At 36.2% G+C, this 27,814-nt stretch overlaps 1 protein-coding gene across 2 annotated transcripts in view; it reads left to right on the forward strand.

Annotated features, from left to right (window-relative positions):
• GLCCI1 (glucocorticoid induced 1) overlaps nucleotides 1-27,814 on the forward strand; it is a 111,503-nt gene that overhangs the window by 43,396 nt on the left and 40,293 nt on the right. For both annotated transcript variants that reach the window (XM_069587509.1, XM_069587510.1), the window contains exon 3: nucleotides 13,915-14,001. In XM_069587509.1, coding sequence (XP_069443610.1) covers nucleotides 13,915-14,001 — 87 coding nt within the window. The remainder of the gene's footprint in view (nucleotides 1-13,914; nucleotides 14,002-27,814) is intronic.

Raw genomic sequence — 27,814 nt, forward strand, 5'->3', positions numbered from 1 at the left:
ATGGTAAGCCTGACTTTTTTTTTTAGCCTGATGGTTTTTAAATGTCTGATGACCAGTTGAGGTGTGAGTAGCTTTTCCTTCTCTCTGAGTCCTTCCTCTTTGAATGCTGGTCTATCCCCCTTATACATCTTCTCTGCAAAGTTGGTATCAGAGGAAGATTTCAGAACTTCCCATTTATCTCTTGTATTCTTTGAAGGGTAAGAAATGGAATGGTTAGATTTTTAAATGAAATTCTGCATATTTATTTCTTTTCTCCAGATTGATGTTTTTCTTTGATATTTTATTGTTTTTAATTAATTTTCAAATTTTACAGTGTACAACATTTAAACATGCCCAAAAGGTACATAAGATAAACTTTTAATTTATTTTTCTTCATTACATTGAGTTTGAGTGTATGGAGTTTCATGGTCTTATGCCAGTGTCTTTCACTAAAAATCTTTTTTATACTTATTTTTAAGAAACAGATCTGGAGTAGGTACCTACTGTTGACTCGAGCCAACGTATGATAAAGTCAACAACTCAACTAAAATATATTAATTCTTTGCTATTGAAAATAAACATTTAAAACACTCTAACCTTTGCTTCCCTTCACAAAAGGAGTTTGGGTGGAGAGGACTTTAATCAAAGGAGTAGGTGATACACTTCAAATAGTAATAGATATAAAAGAGAACTTTCAGTTTTACCACTCTGATCAGAAGCTCATTTCCTGACCAAAAGTCATACTTTGTACAGCTCTTTGGGTTTCCTGTGCCCTTGCTGAAGAGCTTGCTGTTGAAGTTTGTTTAAGAAGCGGTAGTTGTTGGAACAATTTTGAACAGGGGAAGCTTTTCTTGAAATGGAAGCAAGTCTAAAGATCTTGGCCTCTTAGATTGCATTCCAGGGACCTAAATTGTTAAGTTTTATGAAGCTGGTCCCCAACTGGCAGTTGAGTAAGTTTATAAAGATTCTATCTTGTTTAGGATCTCCATTACTTTTTCTTTCGGCCATTAGGTAATTAAAAGACGATTTTTCTAATCCTAGAGTTGAACTGTCCACATGATAGGAGTCATGTTCCTAGTTGAGGGAGTAATATTTTTGGTTGCCAAAGAAATATACTCAGATGTACTGATGAAAAATTTAAATACATAGCTAAAATACAACATTTACTATTTTACTGAACAATATTTACTATTTTACTCATCAATTTCAACTACTACCACTAAAATTAACAGAAACTCCAAGTTCTCTGTATTAATTTTTAATAATGTATCCATTCAAATCAAAAGTAGAAGGTAAATAGCAGAGGCCTTCCCCATACTCCTGTTGCCTATGTACCAGTCTCTTCCCATTACCAGAAATGTTTAACAGTTAACAGATCAACCTGTTTTCCTTTATCTCTTCCCTTCCCTTCCCCTAAACTAGCTCTAGGAAAAGTTGTGAAATAGGTCGTATTTATTTGAAACAACCTTCTTAGACTGTCTTCTTGTCCTTTGTTGTCTGGTACATTGTTTCTCAACTTTTTATATTCTAAAATCTATCAGTTTTCTATCAAAAATCCTATGATATTAGAAAGACATTTATTAGAGATATTAAGAGTTAAGAATTTAAGAACTGGGTCATAGTTAAGGGTGTATGTAGTATGGGAAAGCAGTATGCCTTTCAAGTTGTTAATAACTTGGTATAAATTTTTGAATAAATGATTGGCATAAAATACATCATGTTTCCTACATTGGTAGGAAACATTAGTGTAAACCAAGTGAAAATAAGTTTTTATGCTGTTGAAATTCTTAAAGCTTTTGAGGGTAACACTGGTACCTAATGGTAAAGCACAGTAAGTAGGACATAGTAGATGCTGATAAATGCTACCTATCTTTGTATTGGAATCTATAGTATTTTACTCTTTAAATATAATAATACTGAATTGAGTAGACAGTATTACTAGTGTCAATAATTGTGCAGTTATGAACATTAAGCCTGGACTGGTCAGAAGTGGCATAGAAATGATGCAACTAACTCCAGGGCATGCTCGGACTCACAGACTCAGTAAGCAGTTCCTGGTAGGTCAGGATTCATTCAGTCAGAAGTAGCTGTTTTCTACTGTGCAGTCTTACAAGTAAGAAATGGTATTTCAGATTTGTAAGTACAAGTATGGGAGAGTAGACTTTTATTGCTACAGAAACTCCTACTTCCCTTCTCATTACTAACGTATTCCATTGATGATATTCATGTCATCATCAGTTGAGCACTATTAGTTTTTATGACTTCAGAATGGTATGGAAATATTTTTGGCAGGTATCTAGTCAGTATTAGTATTTCTGATGTCTGTCTTGTCAGTCACCTATGTTGCTGATTTTCTGTCAAGTATAAGAGATTAAAAAACATTCAGTTCAGTTCAGTTCAGTCGCTCAGTCGTATCCGACTCTTTGCGACCCCATGAATCGCAGCACACCAGGCCTCCCTGTCCATCACCAACTCCCAGAGTTCACTCAGACTCATGTCCATCAAGTCAGTGATGCCATCCAGCCATCTCATCCTCTGTCATCCCCTTCTCCTCCTGCCCCCAATCCCTCCCAGCATCAGAGTCTTTTCCAATGAGTCAACTCTTCGCATGAGGTGACCAAAGTACTGGAGTTTCAGTTTTAGCATCATTCCTTCCAAAGAAATCCCAGGGTTGATCTTCAGAATGGACTGGTTGGATCTCCTTGCAGTCCAAGGGACTCTCAGGAGTCTTCTCCAACACCACAGTTCAAAAGCATCAATTCTTAAAAGATACTAAAAGCAATAAAAGTTATTTATCTCTTGGATAATAATGAGGCACTTATAGTCAGATGTGTTTGCCAAATATATTTTTTAAAAGTGTTTGGAAATACTACTTTTAAAAAAGTAAAATTGCTCTCATTATTTACAAGTGGAATCAGTTTTTTGAAACTCAGCAACCAAAGCAAATTGCAACTGAAAAAATCGCAACAGTAAAGAATGAATGTTTTAATAATGCTCTCTAAAAACTGAAAATTAGTTTGGCTTTAAATTTATCCACAATAATAGTAATAAAACTCAAGACAATAGGTACTATTAAGTATAAATACCAAATAATAAGTTAAAATATTCTTTATAATTTTAATTCCTCATAGGACTGTCTCCTTTTGATTAAAGCAGAAACCGGTTGTTTGTCAGGAGCCTATTTAGTAACTGTTTCTGTAAGAAGTCAGAGATTAGCATTTTTGATATATAGTTTACTTTATGTTACATTATTTTCTTTGTTAAATGTTCTTGAAATGATTTGAGAAACCTGACTGGATAGAATACTAATGTACTCCTCCTTCCCTTTTCTATGACATAACTAGTGCCTCAGTGTGATTTGAAGCTTGGCAAGAAGAGTCTGATAGAGAAGACTATTTTTGAGAAAATACAAGCAATGCTTGGGACTTTCAGGTTTAGCAATACTGGGCTTTTTTAAAATTGAAAAATGAGATTGATTTATAATTTCCTCTTACATAATTATTTTTAATAACCATTTTTATTGAAATATAACTTATATGCCATATAGTTCATCTATTTAGAGTGTACAATTCATGGTTCTTAATATATTCAGAGTTGTGCAAACATTGCCATAATCAATTTTAGAACATTTCCATCCAGTGAAAACCACTGTGCCCATTAGCAGTCCCTCACTGTCTGGCCCCAGCCTTCCTTCCCTCAGCCACACACAGTGCCGAGTATTCTCCTTTCTCCCTCTCTTGGTGTGCATGCTCTGAACATTGCATATCAGTGCATGCGTGCATGCTCTGTTGCTTCAGTCAATAGCCTCATACAATTTGTAGCCTTTGGTTTCCGGCGTTTACCATTTAGTATAGTATGTTTAAGTTTCATCCATGCAGTAGCACAGTTATCAGTACTTCATTCCTTTGTATTGCCAAATAATGTTCATGGAATGGACATGCTACAGTTTATTTGTACATTCTCGAGTTGGTGAACTGCTTCGAACATTTGCATACAAGATTTTGTGTTTACATATGTTTTCATTTCTCTAGGAATTGCTGGAGCATATGGAAGCTCTGTGTTTAGCTTTTTCAGGAAAACATTTTTATAGATATTTTTTCCTCCATATAATTAAAGTATAACATGAAAGACATATCTAAACTGAATTATAATTTCCTGTCATATTCTCATTCCACTAATATTTCTGGGTGTTGGACTTTTCAGTTATCTTCAGTTTTCATTTACTCTAAACACTTAAATATTTTGGCTTTTCTAAAGTCTCCAACTCTATTCCCACAGCCAGTGATAAACTACGTGTTGGCACTTGCAGCTGTGAGAGAGCCCCAGCCTATTAGTCAGAGGGACCCCTGTGCAGTGAGAAATATTTTATGGTGATGTATACTAACCTCTTTATTTAACTTGTAATGTGTCTTCCAAGATAGATTTGAGGTTTGCATCTAAAGTTAGAATTTCTATAAATTCTGTGTTTGACTTTCTCAGAATATACATCCACACTTACAAATTCTATATAACACAGCTCTCTTATTTTTTTAAAATCCTACTTCTAATTTTGAAACAGTAGTCACTGCAGAAGATTTGGAAAATACCTAAAATCTCAAAATAAGCTACTTAAAATTCTAATATCCAGATAGCTGTTTCTAACATTTTGATGTATATACCCTCTTATATTTTGATTATTTACATTTAGAAAATTAAAAAATTTAAATTACCATTTAAACAATAGAGTTCAAAAAATAGAGAGTTCAGATGATATTGCAGGTAGTGTTTTATAACCTATTTAATAAATCATAACATTTTCTTACGTCATTAAGTATTATTTTAAGTCTCTTTTTTAAATCTTGAATTTTCTCAGCTGAAAAAAAGAATTTATAATTGTCTAGAATTCTTACGTATTTATATTTTGAAATATCTCTTTAAAGTCTTTTTCTCTGTTTGTGTATCTGGTTACTAAAGTGGGATTACAGTCTGTTTAGTGTGTTTTCTTGTATTATAAGACTGTTCCACAATTTTTCTTTTCTCTGTTGATAGACATTTATTTCCACTGCTTCTCTTGCTGTGCATTTCAGATTAGTTTTTAGAAGTACATTTACTGTGAATATTCTTAAGATTTGGGGCACATTTATGATTGCTTTTATTCAAATTAACCTTTCTTACAGATCAGGCAAATACTTTTATCATGTATAACATAGCGACTGAACTGAACTGAACATAGATGTGATAGTTGATTTCTGTGGTATTTCCTGTTTTTAAAAATTGCTATCCAGAGATGTACCACCAACACCTCCATCACCTTAAGATCTGGAAACAGAAATATAACTTCTTAACTCTTCTGAATAAGATCCCTGGCTAATAATCTAGAAAATCACAAACCATTACTACACAGGCTTTTATTCAGTTGTGTGTGGAACACTTTTAAGCCTAAATAGACATGGATTTTATACATTTTTGTAATCTAACAGAATGAGCAGGTAACTTAGTATGTAGCTGGAGCATGATGAAAAAATTTGAGTGTGTAACTGCTCTCACTGAATTCCTAAAGCTCTTGTTTTTAGCCAGACTCTTCCTTTTGTACACTTCTTAATTAGTGAAGAGACTATTCATGTTTATATTTGGTTATAAAAATATATAAACTTATATACAGTTACTGGGAAAGCAAAGCATAATATTATTGTCACAGTCTTTTTGTGCTCTATTTTTTAATGCTTTATCAGGATAGTCTTTTCAAAATGATCTTTTCAGAGTTTTTAAAAAGTTAAAAAAAATTATTAGTCAAAAGAAAACCAAATCTCTCAAAGACATGAATAATGAGGGGTTTGTCATTTTCTATTTAAAAAACTTTTCTGTACCTTAAAATCAGATTATAATCTTAATTATTAAATTAATTATCATTGATTTTTCAAGTAATTCCATTTCTTTTCTTGTCAAGTTTATTAGTACCATAATGTTAAGTATCATCTATTTAAGTAAAGTAAAAGTAAGTAGCAGTTAGGAATCGTATTGCTGTAATACACTATAAACTATAGTAAATTTTTAAGACTAAATTTAAACCACACAAAAAATACAGATTTTAAAGTTTTACATAGGACTTAAAGTAAGTTTTAAGTAAGATTAAGAGAATTTTCTGAAGTGATTCACTTTTCTTTTTTTTTTTTTTTTGGTGAGATTTTTGGAACTGACTCTAGGCTCTTGCATATTGAAAGAGAATATTTTGCTAGGAGTTAGTTTGATCCATTTTGAAGTTGATAAAGCAGGAAAGCGTATTCACCCTTGATGTCTGTGAATATAGATATGAATCGCACAAGTACCCATTGTTCATACCTAATAAAAGACCCCTATCCAAAATATGCATACATCTTTTAAAACTCAACACTAATAGATGGAGAAATATACCATGTTCGTGGATCGGAAGAATCAATATAGTGAACATGAGTATACTACCCAAAGCAATTTACAAATTCAATGCAATCCCTGTCAAGCTACCAGCCACATTTTTCACAGAACTAGAACAAATAATTTCAAGATTTGTATGGAAATACAAAAAACCTCGAATAGCCAAAGCAATCTTGAGAAAGAAGAATGGAACTGGAGGAATCAACTTGCCTGACTTCAGGCTCTACTACAAAGCCACAGTCATCAAGACAGTATGGTACTGGCCCAAAGACAGACACATAGATCAATGGAACAAAATAGAAAGCCCAGAGATAAATCCACACACATATGGACACCTTATCTTTGACAAAGGAGGCAAGAATATACAATGGAGTAAAGACAATCTCTTTAACAAGTGGTGCTGGGAAAACTGGTCAACCACTTGTAAAAGAATGAAACTAGATCACTTTCTAACACCGTACACAAAAATAAACTCAAAATGGATTAAAGATCTAAATGTAAGATCAGAAACTATAAAACTCCTAGAGGAGAACATAGGCAAAACACTCTCAGACATACATCACAGCAGGATCCTCTATGATCCACCTCCCAGAATTCTGGAAATAAAAGCAAAAATAAACAAATGGGATCTAATTAAAATTAAAAGCTTCTGTACAACAAAGGAAAATATAAGCAAGGTGAAAAGACAGCCTTCTGAATGGGAGAAAATAATAGCAAATGAAGCAACTGACAAACAACTAATCTCAAAAATATACAAGCAACTCCTGCAGCTCAATTCCAGAAAAATAAACAACCCAATCAAAAAATGGGCCAAAGAACTAAATAGACATTTCTCCAAAGAAGACATACGGATGGCTAACAAACACATGAAAAGATGCTCAACATCACTCATTATTAGAGAAATGCAAATCAAAACCACAATGAGGTACCACTTCACACCAGTCAGAATGGCTGCGATCCAAAAATCTGCAAGCAATAAATGCTGGAGAGGGTGTGGAGAAAAGGGAACCCTCCTACACTGTTGGTGGGAATGCAAACTAGTACAGCCACTTTGGAGAACAGTGTGGAGACTCCTTAAAAAATTGCAAATAGAACTACCTTATGGCCCAGCAATCCCACTTCTGGGCATACACACCGAGGAAACCAGAATTGAAAGAGACACATGTACCCCAATGTTCATCGCAGCACTGTTTATAATAGCCAGGACATGGAAACAACCTAGATGTCCATCAGCAGATGAATGGATAAGAAAGCTGTGGTACATATACACAATGGAGTATTACTCAGCCGTTAAAAAGAATTCATTTGAATCAGTTCTGATGAGATGGATGAAACTGGAGCCAATTATACAGAGTGAAGTAAGCCAGAAAGAAAAACACCAATACAGTATACTAACACGTATATATGGAATTTAAGAAGATGGCAATGACGACCCTGTATGCAAGACAGGAAAAAAGACACAGATGTGTATAACGGACTTTTGGACTCAGAGGGAGAGGGAGAGGGTGGGATGATTTGGGAGAATGGGAATTCTAACATGTATACTATCATGTAAGAATTGAATCGCCAGTCCATGTCTGACGTAGGGTGCAGCATGCTTGGGGCTGGTGCATGGGGATGACCCAGAGAGATGTTGTGGGGAGGGAGGCGGGAGGGGGGGTCATGTTTGGGAACGCATGTAAGAATTAAAGATTTTAAAATTTAAAAAAATAAAAAATAAAAAAAGCTTACAAAAAAATAAATAAATAAAACTCAACAAGAAGAAAACAAACTAGCTGATTAAAAAATAGGCCAAAGACCTTAATAGACAGGTCACTAAGGAAGATGTACACACTGTGAACAAGCATATGAAAAGTGTTCCACATTATAGGTTATTAGGGAAAAGCCAGTTAAAATGAGGTACTCCACACATCTATTAGAATGGTCAAAATCCAGTACTCTGACAACACCAGATGCTGAGCAGAATGCAGAGCAACAGGAACTGTCATCCGTTGCTGGTGGAAATAGGGAGTGGTACATCCACTTTGGAAGACGGTTTGGCAGTATCTTACAAAACTTAAGTATACTCTTAGCTTACAGACCAGCATTCATGTTCCTTGGTATTTACCCAAAGAAGTTGAAAACTTACAAACACCTGCATACAGATATTTACAGCAGCTTTATTCATAATTGCCAAACTAGGAAGCAACCAAAATATCCTTCAGTAGGTGAATGAGTGAATGAACTAGATCCCACATGCCACAACTAAGAGTTCGCACGCCGCAATTAAATACCCCCACATGCTGCAACAAAGATTGAAGATCCTGTGTGTTGTAACTAAGACCTGACGCAGCCAAATAAATATTTTTTAAAAAAAGAAAAAGCATGGAGGAACCTTTAATGTATATTACTAAGTGAAAGAAACAACTCTGAAAAGGCAATGATTCTAACTACCTGACATTCTGGAAAAGGCAAAACAGTGGAAAGAGTAAAAAGATCAATGGTTGTCAGGGGTTTGGAGAGGGGGAGGAATTAATAGAGCACAGAGAATTTTTAGGGCAGTGAAAATAACTCTGTAGGTATGGAGAAGGGAATGGCAACCTACTCCAGTACTCTTGCCTGGAAAATCCCATGGATGGAAGAGCCTGGTAGGCTACAGTCCCTGGGGTTGCGAAGAGTAGGACACTACTGAGTGACTTCTTTCACTTTTCGCTTTCATGCACTGGAGAAGGAAATGGCAGCTCACTCCAGTTTCTTGCCTGGAGAATCCCAGGGACAGGGGAGCCTGGTGGGCTGCCGTCTGTGGGGTCGCACAGAGTCGGACACGACTGACGCGACTTAGCAGCAGCAGCATGGTAATGTAATGATGGATATGTGTCATTATACATTTTTCCAAATCCATAGAATGCACATCACCAAGAGTGAACTCTAAATGTAAACTATGGACTCTGGGTAATAATGATGTGTCAGTGTGGGTTCATCAGTTGTAACAAATGTCCCACTCTGTAGGGATGGCTGTGCATTTGTGGAGGTGAAGGGTATATAGAAAATCTCTGTAATGTCTCTCAGTCTGTCTATTAGCCTAAAACTGGTCTTTAAAAATAGTCTTAAATACAAATGTGCAGTCCTGTGCAGTAGGATTATTTTTTGTTTATTTTACTCGGAGAAGCAGCATTCATCTCACAGGAAACCAAGACAGTAGGCCGGCTAAGCGTGTCCTTAAAGCTTCAAGGGCTGGACTTTGTGTGATTCTGAGAGGTAAAATTTTAAAATGGCCTCTTCCACCTACAGGTATCCTTTTTGATGTAGAGGGGATTTTTTCTTTTTTTTTTTTTTTGGCCAGCCACCTTTTTGTCAATAGTCTTGCTCAAATGTATGAAAGGTTCATTTTCTCTCCCCTAGTAGTTTAAGTAGAGGCAGCTAGAAAGGAAGAATCCTCTTAAGTATGTGGGCTGAAAAGCAAGCTGTTATATATAATACCACTCACTGTGGATTATATTTCTTTTCTTTCTTTCCAGGTTGCCTGGAAATGTTAGTAAGTATAAGTGTTCTAGGATCATATAAGTAAGAGAGAGTAAGTGAAAGTGAAAGTTACTCAGTTGTGTCTGACTCTTTGTGACCCCATGGATATACAGTCCATGGAATTGTCCAGACCAGAATACTGGAGTGGGTAGCCATTCCCTTCTCCAAGGGACCTTCCCAACCTAGGGATTGAACTCAGGTCTCTCACATTGCAGGCGGAATCTTTACCAGCTGAGCCACCAGGGAAGCCCAGCTGGGGAGGGTAGCCTATCCCTTCTCCAGTGGATCTTCCCGACCCAGGAATCGAACCCAGGGGTCTCCTGCATCGCAGGCGGATTCTTTACTAGCTGAGCTACAAGGGAAGCCCATAAGAGAGAGTAAAGCAGGTTTAAAAAAAAGTTATTTGGGTATGTGGTTGTATATTTGAGTTTTGAAATGCTAATTGCATTGTTACACTGAATAGACAGATATAGTATATAATATTTCCCAAATTTGTTTGATCATGGGATTCTTCTGTCATAAGTTTTTTACTGAAATCCAGGACATAAGTAGGACAATTCATAAAACTCTACTCTAGATTAATGAACCGAATAACAGGCCAGTTGGAAAAGAATCTCTTGCTGACATGAAAGCAAATAACTTTTGCTACTTTGTGTTGTTGTTTTCCTAATTCAAATGGTAAAATAGTTCTCATGTACTCAGACTTAACAAATTGGATACAAATTAACTCATCCTCTGTGACTTCAGAAACATAATTATAAGTAGATTTGAAGACCAAGTAGCCATCTTTGATTTTGGTTTGATTTGAATAACTTGTTAAAAATCAATGATTTTTAAAACACTGCTCTCGACAGAACTTTCTGCAGTGGTAGAAATGTGCTATATCTGTGCTGTTCTGTATGGCAGTCAGTAGCTACATGTGGTTATTAAGCATGTACAATGTGCTAGTGAGGCCAAGGAACTGGATTTTTTGTTTTATTTTTGTTAATTAAAATTACTACATGTGGTTAGTAGCTTCTGTTTTGGACAGTGCAGTCTTTAGAATGTATTTGTATATATGTGCAATTAAAATGAAATAATTCTTTTTTGGAAAAGTTGAAACTGATGAATATACTTAAGTAATTTATATTCATGTCATTTTATAGCTACATGATTGACAGAATTCTCCCAGTGGTTTTGTACTTAAAAAAAAAAAAAAAACTACGTAATTTGCTAGATAGATTTCAGGATCATAAATATTCTTTTACAGTTAGTTTTTATGTATTTCTTTTGTATAACCAGTACTACATTCCAAATGATCAAAAGGGTTTCGCATTCAGTTTTAAGAAAAGAATGACAATAGGAAGAAAGAAGATACCCTCAGATGAGAGACCTCAGATTTAAATTCATTTGCCATTGGCATGCTTGCCAGAATTGAGGCATTTGCAGAATTTTCCTGGTTATTGATTTATCTCTAAGTTGAAGATATAGTTTATATAAATATCCTTTGAAAAAATTAGAGCTTACAAAATGAAAATAGTGTTATAAATGTTATTGTTAAATAATTATGGAACATATCAGAAATTTGACTAATTTTCTGCAAATACACTTTTGAGTTTTAAACATTGATCCTTAGTCATTTGATCCAAAATCAGATGACCCTTAATCATTTGACTTTGGGTTAGAGTAATGCTTATGTTTGGTAGAAAGGCAAAAGTATTAAGGCATATAGATTCTCAAAATAAAAGTTTGACTAAAACTATCATAATTGAATAATTTTAGAATTGTTAAAGATATAACTACTTAGGGATTAATTTCAGAGTAGTTTTTCTTATCTAACACTGAGATTAGAAAATTTTAATAACCAGTTGTTTGCAAGCAGCTTATTTAATATATTAATAATACCTCTTTGCACATGCCAACTGAATAAAATCTTTTACTCAATAATATGACTAAATAGTTTCACTTTACTATTTGAACTCTTAAAGCAGTTTATATGTATTTTTATTCAACTAGCATTCAGTTGTTATTGGTTTTATTTTGGAGTATCATTACTTTTAAGAGCTGGTAATTATTTAAAAAGTTGTCCACAAGCATTTTGAATTGTATAGAACTGATGGCTTCCTCATAAGAAGTTGTGCATTATGTAGAGTCACAGATGTAGCCTCAATATAAATGATGAATTTTAGATACATATTAAAAATCATTTAAAAGCCATATATATTTATATTTATGTGTGATGATCACTGCCCTTTGTCTGTCTTAAAATAGTGGTTTTAATGTTCCCTAAGTTGCAGAAATCTTTGCATATATTAAAGATGATAGTTTTACTATTTTTTATTTTTAAGACAACCAGTAAATGACCTTACTATGTGGCAATTAATGTTTTATGGTATATTTGGATGAAGTGTGTATTATGGATTAACTCACTCAAAATGAGGTTTTAGGTAAAAGCAATTCTGTTTGCTGACATGTAGCTCAGTTTCTTTTTGTTTTTTAAGATGCACTGCTTTAAATTATAGTCAGTTTACAAAGGATTAATTTCCAGAGTAAACAAGCAGCTCATACAACTCAATACCAGAAAAACAAACAACCCAATTAAAAAATGGGAAAAAGACCTAAACAGGCATTTTTCCAAAGAAGACATACAGGTGGCTAACAAACACATGAAAAGATGCTCAACATCGCTCATTTTTAGAGAAATGCACATCAAAACCACAATGAGATATCACCTCACACCAGTTAGGATGGCCATCATCAAAAAGTCTACAAACAATAAATGTTGGAGAAGGTGTGGAGAAAAGGGAACCGTCTTGCACTGTTGGTGGCAATGTAAATTGATACAGTCACTATGGAAGACTTGAAAATCTAGGAGATTGCTTAAAAAGCTAGGAATAAAAGCAATGACCCAGCAATCCCACTCCTAGGGATATACCCTGAGGAAACCAAAATTGAAAAAGACACATATACCCCAGTGTTCACTGCAGCACTATTTACAATAACTGGAATGTGGAAACAACCTAGGTGTCCATCAACAGATGAATGGATAAAGAGCTGTGGTACATATACACATGGAATATTACTCAGCCGTAAAAAGGAGCACATCTGAGTCAGTTCTGATGAGGTGGATGAACCTAGAGCCTATATAACAGAGTACAGTAAGTCAGAAGGAGAAAGATAAATATCATATACTAATGCATATATATGGAATCTAGAAAGATGGTACCAATGGATTTATTTACAGGGCAGCAGTGCAGAAGCAGACATAGAGAACAGACTTACAGACACAGGGGTTGGGGAGGAGGGAAAAGGCAAAATGTATGGAGAGAGTAACACGGGAACTTACATTTCCATATAAAATAGATAGCCAATGGGAATTTGCTGTATGACTCAGGGAACTCAAACAGAGGCTGTGGTAACAACAACCTAGAGGGGTGGGATGGGGAGGGAGGTGGTGGGGAGGCAACATATGTATACCTATGGCTGATTCATGTTGATATGTGGCAGAAAAATATGTAAAGCAATTATTCTTAGTAAAAACAACAGCAAATATTATAGTCAATTTAGCCTAATCTTCTCCTATTATTATAACATTTTTATATAAACATGCTTGATGTTTTTCAAAAAATGGTACTGCCTATCAATAGGTATTTGACATAGAGGTAATCTGTAAGCCCGCTGCTTCTAAACACATTCTGTTAATTTTACTTCTGTTGTATGTAAAAAAAAATACCATTTCATAATTAGCTTGCCTTTTCTCTTTAAAAAACAAAAACCAATATGTATATTTCACAGTTCTCTTTGAATTTGATAACTTTAAGTTATTAATGTTGATGTAAAAAACCAAATGTTTTGAGTAACATTACTCAGAGACATCTTAGATTGACTGTATCTAAGTTAGAATAATAAACATTTCACAGGGTCATGAAAGTCCTAGCTTTTAAGGTTTTTAGTGTTTAGTATAACCCTGTAATTGGTATGTGCTAATATAATATGTTTGAGTTGCTATGAGATTAAGGAGTACAGACAAAATTCCTCATTTTTTATTTGTTTCTTTTTTTAAAGACACCTAGTTGTTGGGCAGAAGAAGGTGCAGAAAAGAGATCACATCAGCGTTCTGCATCATGGGGGAGTGCTGATCAACTGAAAGAGGTAAGTTACTTCTGTTTCCAGTCTGTAACATGCTCTGGTCCTAGCAAATTGTCTTAACTATTTCCTGAATATAATGATACTTCCTGTATTTGTGATAAACTTACCTCTTTCAGAGTTTTAAGGGTTGCTTTCCACTTTTTGGTGAATAATTGAGTTTACATGATTCGTGCCCTTCATATTTTTATGAATATTTCTTATGTACTCACTGAGCTTTTTTGCCTTTCCAGAATGAAGTCTGAATTTATGTAATTTTATCTTGTTCATTTTATTTTTTTTTCCCATTTCAGCTTTCTTGTTTTTGAATTACAGCAACTAGACCTATAGATGACAGGTTTTTACAACGGTATGATAAAGTTAGAGAAACTTAAAGTTGAAAGATCATCTAGTCCATCTCCTGAATAAATTTGTATACTTATAGTTGATTCACATTGTTGTACTCCAGAAACCAACACATTATAAAGCAATTATCCTCCAATCAAAAATAAAAAAGAACACAGCACTCCTTAGAAAGTGTTCATCTAGTCTATTATAGTCATTCTCAGTGAAAAAGCTCATCACTTTGCAAGGGAACCAAAACAGTTCAGTTGTTTCAGCTTCAATTGTTAACTAGTTTATTTTGTATATTGAACTTAAAATTATACCCCTAAGTTTTGACTCTGCCCTCTGTATCAATATTGAAAAAGTATAATTTAAATATTTGAAAGGCTTGCAGTATGTCATTTTCCTCCAGGATAAACATTGACATTTCTCTCAAGTATATTCATATGATAGTTTCCATACCTCTTAGCATCATTTTCATATACTTTATGTATCAGTACTCCTCATGTACTGTGGTATCTGGACCGAATAGATACAGTAGTCTATTTCGCATAGTTTGCTGCCTGTGACTGTGTTACATTTTTAGTTGCTTCATTACATTATTGATGTAGAGAAATTCTCAGTTCCTATTCATGCCACATACAAACACATATGCACAAAATCAGTTTTTCCCAACAGCAACAAAAAAGGAAGCTGACTCCATATCTAGTTTAAGATAGGCATTGAAGACATGTATATATGCATAGACTATTGAGTGATATTGAATAAAAAGTAAATTTGCTCTTTTATCTCACAGGTAAATATAATCTTAAAGCTATAGCCAGGAATTGGTATAGTTGAACTTTGTACTACAGCAGTACATGATATACCCTATTAAAAAGGAATGGCTGACATGACGGAGTGAGAGATTTAATTACTCTCCTCACAAAAGAATAATAAAGCTTGACAAAATAATTAAAACAAATTTAGCACTCTGGAAATCAATCAAATTGAGAAACCTCATTCATGGAAAGTATTGAACTCCTCAGGGTGAGAATAACACAAGTTTGTGGTGGTCTTACTTGGTGCTGCGCTTCTTTCCCTGTTCCTCACCTCCAGCTTTGCAGGTGTGGTATTTCAGCTAGGACGGGGCAGGCCTTGAAAAGCAGAAGCTGTGCTGCCCCTGCTGGAGAGAGAACCTTGCTAAGGGAGTGTTACAGAGTAAAACAATGTTCTTAGTTGCAAGGTAGGAAGGACCTGTGGTTCTGCTGGTCTGAGATTTAGGGGTGATTTGTGGCAAGCCCAGACTCAACAGAGTGGCAGGATTTTATAGAGAGTTCTAGGAAGTCAGACAGCCTTGGAGGCTTGATAAGGTCACCCCATATCCCAGGTTGACTGGAGGCTGTAGAATAGTGTAGCAGAATATCAATGGGCCCAAGTCACCCACTTCTCACTGGGTAGTGCAGCCTAAGAATAAGCGGAAATGAGACCAAACACGCCCAGTGGTAATAAAATCTGAGGCCAGCTTGTAAAAGGCCCAGGTTTTGAATGCACTCCTCATTCCACACATAAACCTCATTGAAATATACACACATCCTGAGAGTGGAAGCTTTACTGGACTGAGATGTTTGAGTAAACTGTCTGAATAGTGTTTTGCTAAACAGTAAGGTGACACTGGAGACCACATTAAAAAGGTATGAAAAAGCCAGTCTTAGAAAGAAGAATGAGGGGCAGGAGAAATGGAGATGTCAGTGGCCACATATTGTGGGGAAAATAGACTTTTAGTCTATCAACTGCTCTCAGACAAAATCAGAATCTAGTTGCTCCGATATATTATCTAAAATGTCCAAAGTTCAGCAAAAAATTTAGAGATATGCAAAGAAACAAAAATGGATGACCCATACTTGAGGAACTATGCCTGAAGAACTACAGATGGAGGTTCGTAACATTATACAGGAGGTGGTGATCAAAACCATCCCTAAAAGAAGAAATGCAAAAAGGCAAAATGTTTATCTCAGAAAGCCTTAAAGGTAGCTCAGAAAAAAAGAGAAGCAAAAGGCAAAGGAGAAAAGGAAAGATATATTTATCTGGATACAGGGTTCCAAAGAACAGCAAGGAGAGATAAGAAAGCCTTCCTCAGTGATGAATGGAGGAAAACAATAGAATGGGAAAGACTACAGATCTCTCCAAGAAAATTAGAGATAGCAAGGGAACATTACATGCAAAGATGGGCACAGTGAAGGACAGAAATGGTGTGGACCTAACAGAAGCAGAAGATATTAAGAAGAGGTGGCAAGAATATGCAAAAGAACTATACAAAAAAAGATCTTAAACCCAGATAACCACGATGGTGAGATCACTCACCTAGAGGCAGACATCCTGGAATGTGAAGTCAAGTGGGCCTTAGGAAGCATCACTATGAACAAAGCTAATGGACATGTTGGAATTCCAGCTGAGCTATTTCAAATCCTAAAAGATGATGCTGAGAAAGTACTGCACTTGATATGCCAGCAAATTTAGAAAACTCAGCAGTGGCCACAGGACTGGAAAAGATCAGTTTTCATTCCAATTCCAGAGAAAAGCAATGCCAAAGAATGTTCAAACTACTGCACAATTGCACTCATCTCACGCTAGCAAGGTAATGATCAAAATTCTCCATGCTAGGCTTCAACAGTACATGAAGCAAGAACTTCCAGATGTTCATGCTGGATTCAGAAAAGGCAGAGAAACCAGAGATCAAATTGCCAACATCCGTTGGATCATTGAAAAAGCAAGAGAATTCCAGATAAACATCTACTTCTGCTTCATTAACTATGCTCAAGCCTTTGACTGTGTGGATCACAACAAACTGTGGAAAATTCTTCAAGAGATGGGAATACCAGGCCACCTGACCTGCCTCCTGAGAAATCTGTATGCAGGTCAAGAAGCAACAGTTAGAACCTGACATGGAACAACAGACTGGTTCCAAATTGGGAAAGGAGTACATCAAGGTTGTATATTGTCACTTTGCTGTTTAACTTATATGCAGAGTGTATCATGCAAAATGCTGGACTTGGTGAAACACAAGCTGGAATCAAGACTGCAGGGAGAAATATCAATAACCCCAGATACACAGATGACACCACCCTTACGGCAGAAAGCAAAAAGAAACTAAAGAACCTCTTGATGAAAGTGAAAGAGGAGAGTGGAAAAAGCTGGCTTAAAACTTAATGTTCAAACAACAACGATCATGGCATCTGGTTCCATCACTTCATGGCAAGTAGATGGGAAACAATGGAAACAGTGATAGACTTTATTTTCTTGAGTTCCAAATCACTGAAGATGGTGACTGAAGCAATGAAATTAAAAGACGCTTGCTCCTTGGAAGAAAAGCTTTGACAAACCTAGACATCATATTAAAAAAAACAGAGACATTATTTTGCCATCAAAGGTCCATATAGTCAAAGCTATAGTTTTTCCATGAGTCATGTATAGATGTGAGAGTTGGACTATAGAGAAAGCTGAGCGCCACAGAATTGATGCTTTGAACTGTGGTGTTGGAGAAGACTCTTGAGAGTCCCTTGGACTGCAGGGAGATCAAACCAGTCAATCCTTAAGGAAATCAGTTGTGAGTACTCATTGGAAGGACTGATGCTGAAGCTGAAGCTCCAGTACTTTGGCCACCTGATATGAAGAGCTGACTCACTGGAAAAGACCCTAATGCTGGGAAAGATTGAAGGCAGGAGGAAAAGGGGATGACAAAGGGCATCACTGACTCAATGGACATGAGTTTGCACAAGCTCTGGGAGTTAGTCATAGACAGGGAAGCCTGGCATGCTGCAGTCCATGGAGTCGCAGAGTCAGACACGACTAAGTGACTGAACTGAACTTATACTTGAGGGATAAAAAACAGTCAGTAGAAACTGTATCTAAGTGTCTCCATATGTTGGATTTAGCAGACTAAAACATCAAAGCAGCTATTATAAGTACGTTCAAAGAACTAAAGAAAGCCATGTTTCAAGCATTAAAGGGAAGTAGGACATCTGTGACTCAGTGAATAAAGAACATCCACAAAGATGCGATTAGTCGAAAAATATACAAAACTCTATAGAGTTGAAATGTGTAGTAACTAAAATTCAAAATTCACTAGATGAACTCGGTAGAAAATTTGAGATGGCAGAAGAATCAGTGAGTTTCAGTACAGGTCAATAGAATACTGTCAGAGAGCAGAGAAAAAGATGGAAGAAAAGTCAGAAAAGCCTCAAAGGCCTGTGGGGAAACATTAAGTTCATATGTATACACAAAGTGGAGACTGAGGAGAGGAGAGGGGAGAGGAGATAAATTTGAAGAAATAATGGCAGAAAACTTTCCAGATTTGATGAAAAACAATCTATAAATTCAAGAAGCTCAACAAACCCCAAGTACGAAAACCAAAAAACTACACATAGACACATCATAGTTAAACTGCTGAAAGCCAAAGGAAAAGAGAAAATCTTGAAACTGGGAGAAAAAAATGACACATTTCAGTAGGGGAACAATAATACCATAATGGCTGATTTTTGTATCAGAACACTGGAAACCATAAAGCAGGACATATTCAAAGTGCTATAAGAAAAAAATATCCACCAAGTATTCTATATTCAGAAAACCCATAAAGGTGAAATAAAGTTTTCCGAGATAAAGGTTGACAGAATTTCCTGCCACTAGGCTGTCTTACTGTTCATACTCTTCACGGGGTTCTCAAGGCAAGAATACTGAAGTGGTTTGCCATTCCCTTCTCCAGTGGACCACATTCTGTCAGACCTCTCCACCATGACCCGCCCGTCTCCGGTGGGGTTGCAAAGAGTCGGACACAACGGAGCAACTGAACTGAACTGAGGCTGTCTTACAGGAAATACTGAAGGTGCTGACTCCAGTTTAAATCAAATCGATAGGAAAACTTGAAGAGTGTTGGGTATGGCAAATGTGTGAGTAAATATAAAGCAATCTGTAGGTACATTTTTCTCATTTTTCTACCTATTTAAAACACAAGATTATATGAAACAATAATTATAATACTGTTATGCTGGGTGTATAACATACACATTAAATATAACAGTAATAACACAAAAGAGGACAAGGGAAAAGACATATTTTGGAATATCGTTTCCCATTTACTGGAATAAAATATTATTTTGAAGTAGACTATAATAAATTAAAATTCTTGTTATAATCCCTAGAGCAGTTCCTGACAAAACAACTCTATATAAGAATAGAAAATATCAGAAGTAGAATGCTGCTGCTGCTGCTGCTAAGTTGCTTCAGTTGTGTCCGACTCTGTGCGACCCCATAGACAGCAGCCCACCAGGCTCCCCGTCCCTGGGATTCTCCAGGCAAGAACACTGGAGTGGGTTGCCACTGCCTTCTCCAATGCATGAAAGGGAAAAGTGAAAGTGAAGTTGCTCAGTCATGTCCGACTCTTCGCGACCCCATGGACTGCAGCCCACCAGGCTCCTCCATCCATGGGATTTTCCAGGCAAGAGTACTGGAGTGGGGTGCCATTGCCTTCAATAAAATGATACAATACAAAATATCACAAAAGAAAGCACCTAAAGGAGGAAGAGAGGAGTAAAAAAGATGTGACACAAGTAGAAAAGCAGCAAAATGCCAGGAATAAATCCAGTTATCCAATTGCATCGAATGAATGGAGCGAACATTCCGTTCAAAAGGCACAGATTGTCAAATTGGATAAAAAAGCAACACTCACCTGTATCTTGTCTATAAGAAACACACCTTATGTTCAAAGATATGAATAAGTAGGTTGAAAATAAAAAGATGGGGAAAGCTACACTGAAAAGAGTAATGATGCTTTCTTATCAGATGAAATAGACTTTAGACAAAAAATATTACTGAAGGCAGAGACATTTCATAATTGTTTATATATCTAACAACAGTCTCAAAATGCGTGAAGCACAACTGTGGAAGAAGAAATCGTTTTGCTTAACAATATTTGATAGAATTGGGTAGAAAACCAGCAAGGAGATAGAAGTTTAAACAGTATAATCAGTCAACTTGACCTAACATACACAGAAAACTGCCCAGTGACTGTAGAATACACATTTTTTTCAAATTGAAACATTTTCTGGGTTAGACCATAAACTGGGCCATAAAACAAGACTCAATAAGTTGTGAAAGACTCAAATCACATAACAGAAAATAATCTTGTAACAAACCTAAATATTTGTCATTTAAAGAACATTTACCTAATACCAAAAAGGAAATTTTAAATATTTGAATAAATGAAAGCAAAAAAGACAGCTTAGAATTTTTTTTTTAATTTAAAATCTTTAATTCTTACATGCGTTCCCAAACATAACCCCCCCTCCCACCTCCCTCCCCACAACATCTCTCTGGGTCATCCCCATGCACCAGCCCCAAGCATGCTGCACCCTACGTCAGACATGGACTGGCGATTCAATTCTTACATGATAGTATACATGTTAGAATTCCCATTCTCCCAAATCATCCCACCCTCTCCCTCTCCCTCTGAGTCCAAAAGTCCGTTATACACATCTGTGTCTTTTTTCCTGTCTTGCATACAGGTTCGTCATTGCCATCTTCTTAAATTCCATATATATGTGTTAGTATACTGTATTGGTGTTTTTCTTTCTGGCTTACTTCACTCTGTATAATTGGCTCCAGTTTCATCCATCTCATCAGAACTGATTCAAATGAATTCTTTTTAACGGCTGAGTAATACTCCATTGTGTATATGTACCACAGCTTTCTTATCCATTCATCTGCTGATGGACATCTAGGTTGTTTCCATGTCCTGGCTATTATAAACAGTGCTGCGATGAACATTGGGGTACATGTGTCTCTTTCAATTCTGGTTTCCTCAGTGTGTATGCCCAGAAGTGGGATTGCTGGGTCATAAGGTAGTTCTATTTGCAATTTTTTAAGGAATCTCCACACTGTTCTCCAAAGTGGCTGTACTAGTTTGCATTCCCACCAACAGTGTAGGAGGGTTCCCTTTTCTCCACACCCTCTCCAGCATTTATTGCTTGCAGATTTTTGGATCGAATTTATGTTTACAGAAAAAGCAGTACTTCAAGGAAAAGTTATATGTAAGTGCACATATAAGAAAAAGAAAATTCTCAAATCAGTACCTAAGCTTCCATCTTAAGAAACTAGACAAGAAGAGAAAATCATACCAAAAGCAAGCAAAGGAAATTATAAAGAATATAGCAAAAAACTAATGAAACAGAAAAATACTAGAGAAAAGTCAATGAAATTAAAAGTTGTTTTTTTGGAAAGGTGAACAAAGTTGACAAACCATTAGTTAGATTGACCAAGAAAGAAAAGACACAAATTACCAAAATGAATAGTGAAAGGGGTGCCATTACTACCAGCCTTTTAGAACTTAAAAGGTTTTATAAAGAAATATTATAATCAAATGTATGTCATCAATTTATTAATAGAACATAAGATGAAATGGATAAAATTCTAGCAAGACAAGAATTACTAGAAAGAAACAAATTACCAAAGTTAATCTAAGAACAAATAGAAAAATATGAGTATAAATTAAAGCAATAAAGAAATTAAGGAATTAAAAATCCTCTGCAAAGAAAATCCCAGGGTTTGATATGGTGAATTCTATCAAATATTCAACGAAACAATCCTTCAAATCTCTTTGAGAAAGAAGGGAGCACTTCCCAATGTATTTTATCAGTCTAGAGTTATCTGATGTTGGCAGGCAAAGATACCTCAAGAAAAGAACATTTCAAATCAGTTTCTCTCTTGAACATAGATGTAGACATCCTTAACAAAATATTAGCAAACCATATCTAACAACTTATAAAAAGGATTATACACAAAGAGCAAGTGAGATTGGTTCTAGAAATGCAAAGTTGTTTTAAGATCCAAAATTCAATTAATGTAAATACACTATATTAATAAACTAAAGAACAGGACCACATAATTATCTCAGTAGAGTCAGAGAAAGCATTTGCCAAGCTCCAGTATTTATTCATGGTAAAAAAAAAAAATCTCTAAATAAACCAGGAATAAGAGAATTTTCTCTGCCTGATAAAGACCATTTCTGAAAAGCCTACAGACAACATTATATTCAGTGGTGAAAGCTAGAATGCTTTCCTCCTAAGATAAGGTAGTGATGTCCACAGTCACCTTGTCACCGCTTCTCTTAGTGTGGTACAGGAAGTTCTAGTCAGGCAGAAAAAGTGAATAAAAGCCACTGGGGAGTGGCAAAACTGTCTTTATTCCTGGATGTATGATCCTATATGTAGAAATTCCTAGGGAACATACAAATATATAAATTACTAGAACTAATACAAGTTCAGCAGGAAAAGAAACATCAACATACAGAAATCAAGTGTTTGTCTAGGTATCAGATGTGAACAATCCTCAAATCAGAAAATAATTTATTATAGTTGAATCAAATATATTAAAATATTTAGGAAGAAATATAATAGAAGCAGTTCAAAATTTATGCACTGAAAACAAAACTGTTGGACAAAGTTTTTAAAAATTTAAATAACTAGGAAGACTGTTCATGGATTGGAAAACTCTATTATCATTAAGATGGCAATTCTCCTCAAAGTGATTCAGTGTAATCCCTGTTTTTTCCTAGGGTTTTTGTTAAAAATTGACAAGATGATCCTAAAATGTATGTGGAAATAAAAAGGACCTAGAATGGCAAAAGTAATTTTGAAAACAAGGAAAATTTTGGAGAACTACTTATTATATATAATGTCACTACTTCTTATAAATCTATATTAATGAATTTGGCAAAATACTAGCATAAAGAAAAAATAAAGATGATTCAAAATGGTGAACCCAAGGATAAATCCTTATATTTTATGGTCAGTTTTTAGCAGAGCTGCCAACACAACTTAGTTGAAAAGGACAGTGTTTCTAACAACTGGTACTAGAATAATTACATATCCATAGCAGTCCCACTTCTGGGCATATATCCAGAGAACAACATGATCTGATAGGATACATGTACCCTAATGTTCACTGCAGAGCTGTTTATAATAGCCACATGGAATCAACCTAAACATCCTTTGACAGAGGAATGGATAAAGACGTGCTATGTGTGTGTACACACACACACGCACACACACACAATGGAATATTACTCAGCCATTTACAAGAATGAAATAGTGCCACTTGCAGCAACATGGATGGACCTAGAGATTGTCATACAGAGTGAAGAAACTCAGAGAAATATTGTATGGTATGGCTCATATATGGAATCTAAAAAGAAATGATACAGACGAACTTATTTGCAAAATAGAAAAAGATTCACAGACTTGAAGAATGAGCTTATGATTGCAGGAGGGAAGGATAGAGGAAGGGATAGTTAGGGATGACATGCACACACTGTTACATTTTAAATGGATAGCCAGCACAGGCCTACTGTATAGCGCATGGAACTCTGCTCGGTGTTACGTGGCAGCCTGGACGTGAAGGGAGATTGGGGGAGACTGGATCCATGAGTCCATTTGCTGAGTCCCTTTGCTGTTCACTTGAAACTATCACAAAATTGTTTGTTATACAAACAATACAAAATTAAAAGTTAACAAAAAAGAAACTTAGATCCTTGACACTCACCATAGAGGAAAATGAACTCAAAATGGATCACAGTCCTGAATATAAGCTCCAAAATTTTAGATCTTCTAGAACACCTTGGATTAGGCAAGACATTCTTAGATACAGTACCAGTAGTAAGGCCATAAAAGAAAAAAAATTGAACTTCATTTAAATGAACATTTACACTACATGACTAAAAGGATGAAAAGACAAGACCAGACAGAAATATCTGATATAGGACTTATATCCAGAATATATAAAGAACTCTTAAAAATCAGTAAGACAGCCCATTAAAAAAAGGGTAAGATACTTTGATAGAAATTTCTCATCAAAGATGTATGGATGGTAAATGACCACATGAAAAGGTATTCAACATCATTTGACATTAGGCAAACATAGATTTAAACCTCAGGATACAACTACACACTACTACAGTGACTAATTTAAATGACAGATAGCACCAAGTGTTGGCAAGAATGAAGAGGATCCGGGACCCTAAACATTGTTGGGAAAATAAAATGTTACAGCCATCTTTGGAAAACAGTTGGACAGTTTCCCTAAAATAGATAATCAGAGAGACTTCCCTGGTGGTCCAGTGGTTAAGAACGTGCCCGCCAGTGTAGGGGACACAGGTTCAGTCCCTGGTCCAAAGGGATCTCATGTTTAGCAACTGAGCCTGTGCGCCACAGTGTTGGGCCTGTGCTCTAGAGCCCATGAGCCACAATTGCTGAGCCTGTGTGCTGCAACTACCGAAGCAGCTCATGTGCCTAGAACCTGTGCTCCACATCAAGAGACGCCTCCGCAACGAGAAGCCTGTGTACTGCAACAAACAGTAGCCACCACTCGCTGCAACTGGAGAGAAGCCTGCCCGGCAACAAAGAATCTGTGCGGCCAAAAATGAATAAATATAAAGTTAATCAGAAATTTAGCATATAGCCTAGCAATTCTATTTCTGGGACTCTATAAATAGAATCCTGAAAATACCTGTCTATATTGAAACATTTACACAAACACTATAGCAGAATTACTTGTACTATTATAACTAAAAACTAAAAAAAAATGAAAATAGCCATTGATTGGTAAATGGATAAAGAAAATGTCATATATGTATGCAATACCAGACTGTTCAGCAATAAAAAGGAACACTGTGATGAATCCTGATACATGCTACAGTGGGAGTGAGCTTCAAAAACATTTTACTGAGTCAAGAGTCAGCACATTTTGTTTTTCTATGGAAAGCCAGATAGTAAATATTTTATGGTGTGTGGGTCACAGAGCCTCTGTTGCAGCTATTCAGCGCCACTGCCATAGTGTGGAAGCAGCCATAGCCAGCATGGAGTATGGTTATGTTCAGCATGGTTATGTTCCAATAAATCTTACTTACAAAAACACGTGGCATACTAGATTTGGCCTGCAGACTGTAGCTTGCCACTCCCTGCTAAGTGAAAGAAGCCAGATGAATAAGATTACATATTATATGGTTTCATTTATATTGAAATGCCAGAAAGGGCAAATCTATAGAGGAAATAAAGCCCATTAGTGGTTGCATGTGGCTGGGACTAGGGTGGAGGCGATGGTGATTGGCTATAAATAGACTCAAAGCAAATATGGGGGGTGATGAAAAAGTGCTAAAAATTGATTCGTGATTACTTTGTACAATTCTACAAAGTGATTACAACTTATTTAATTTTACCCTTACAATGGATGAAGTTAAGGCAATGTAAATTATACTTCAGTAAAGATGAAAAAAAAAAAAGGAATAGACATAAAAGACTAGTAGGCTTTTCATTGTATATTCATAGTAGATTTTATGTAACTGAGCCTGGAAACTGAGTATATGGGTAAAGACTAAATAAAATATTAAGAATAGTTACAAAGATGACAAAACTGGAATCTGAGGGAACTATGAAAGCCAAAACTATTAATGTTATTGAAACAGTAATATTTTTAAAAGTATATGCTACTAAAATTCATTGTGTTTTGTTTTAAATAACTTAGACCTGCTTCCTTGTCATGGCATAAATTCAGCTATATCACATCCATTCTTCCTGAGTCAGAGATATGCTCCCCACCTCAGATAATCTGCATCTGGGTTTCTGCCTTAAATGTCAGTGAAAGCACCTGTATAGTCTACTTCTGCTTTGCTCCAAGCTTATAAGACTACAATGTGAAAAATGTTCAAAGAAATACCTAAATATATTTAGGCTACATTTAAGACAATAGAACCCCCTGCCGACCATGAATAGAAGGGAAATCCTTAATGATGAGTAGATGCTGATGTTATCTGACTCACAGAAATCTGAATCGTGTTGGCTAGGTTTCTGTGAGTTGAGCCAAATTTAAGAAACTGTAGATTACTACACATTTTAAGGAGATGGGAATACCAGACCATTTTACCTGTCTCCTGAGAAACCTGTATGCAGGTCAAGAAGCAACCGTTAGAACCCTGGATGGAACAACTGATTGGTCCAAGATTGAGAAAGGAGTATGACAGGGCTGTCTGCTGTCACCCTGTTTGTTTAATCTGTATGCTGAGCACGTCGTGAACAAAATGCCGAGCTGGATGAGTTACAAGCTGCAATCAAGATAGGTGGGAGAAACATAAACCACCTCAGACGCATGGATGACACCACCTTAATGGCAGAAAGCAAAGAACAACTAAAGAGCCTCTTGATAAGGGTGAAGGAAGAGAGTGAAAGAGCTGGCTTAAAACTAAATATTAAAAAAAAAAAAAACTAATATCATGACTTCCAGCCCTATTAGTTCATGGCAAATAGAGGGGGAAAAGGTGGAAGTAGTGACAGACTTCCTCTTCTTGGGCTCAAAAAGCACTGCAGATGGTGACTGCAGCCATGAAATCAGAAGACATTTGCTTCTTGGCAGGAAAGCATGATAAACCTAGACAGTGTGTTTAAAAGCAGAGACATTACTCTGCCGACAGAGGCCTTTGGTCTTCCCAGTGGTCACATGTAGTTGTGACAGCTGGACCGTAAAGAAGGAAGAGTGCCGAAGAACTGATGCCTTCAAATGATGGTGCTGGAGAAGACTCCTGAGTGTTGCTTGGACAGTGAGGAGATCAAACCAGTCAATCCTAAGGGAAATCAACCCTGAGTACTCATTGGAAGGACTGATGCTGAAGCTGAAACTCTAGTGGTCATCTGAGGCAAACTGCTGACTCATTGGAAAAGTCCCTGATGGTGGAAAAGATTGAGGGCAGGAGACTAGGGTAGGCGTCAGAGGATGAAATGGCTGGATGGCACCACCAATGCAATGAACATGAATTTGGGCAAACTTCAGGAGATCGCAAGGGACAGGGAGGCCTGGCGTTCTGCAGTCCATGGGGTCACAAAGAGTCGGACATGACTGGGCGACTGAACAACAACAACAACAACAACAACACCTTTTAAGAGGGTAAAATGTGTCTTGCAAATGGGAGATTGGAACTGGGCTGTATGCTTAAAGCAGGGAACTAGGACCATGTGTCTAAACAGTAAAACTAGATCTGAAATAATTTCACCTGACACTGTTGGTGTTCTTGGGTAAAAAGAACATCTGTAAAAAAAATGGAAATAGTAACCATATGCTATGTGTGGATATGGTGTCTGGAATAGAGCTGTACTCATGTAGGGGCAAAGCCCCAATCTTCCTGATTTAAGTCTTGCTCTGAAGCTATGCACCTTTGAAACACCATAGTCCTGAGCAACCATGAAATAATGTGGCAATAAAGCAGATTCTTTATCAGTTGAACTATGAGCAAGACAGACAGTAAAGAGTTTACAAAGGATAAAACTCCCACATACAGAGAACTTGCAAGTAAGTGTTTTATGGTATGTAAGGAAATGTATTGCTCTAAGAGAGAGTGGATACATTAAATAGGGTATATCTGGGAAAATAACACAATCCCCAATAATAACTTAGAATATTTAAGAATTTCAAATGAAAC

Source organism: Ovis canadensis, chromosome 4 (assembly GCF_042477335.2).
Source record: "Ovis canadensis isolate MfBH-ARS-UI-01 breed Bighorn chromosome 4, ARS-UI_OviCan_v2, whole genome shotgun sequence".
Taxonomy (NCBI): Eukaryota; Metazoa; Chordata; class Mammalia; order Artiodactyla; family Bovidae; genus Ovis; species Ovis canadensis.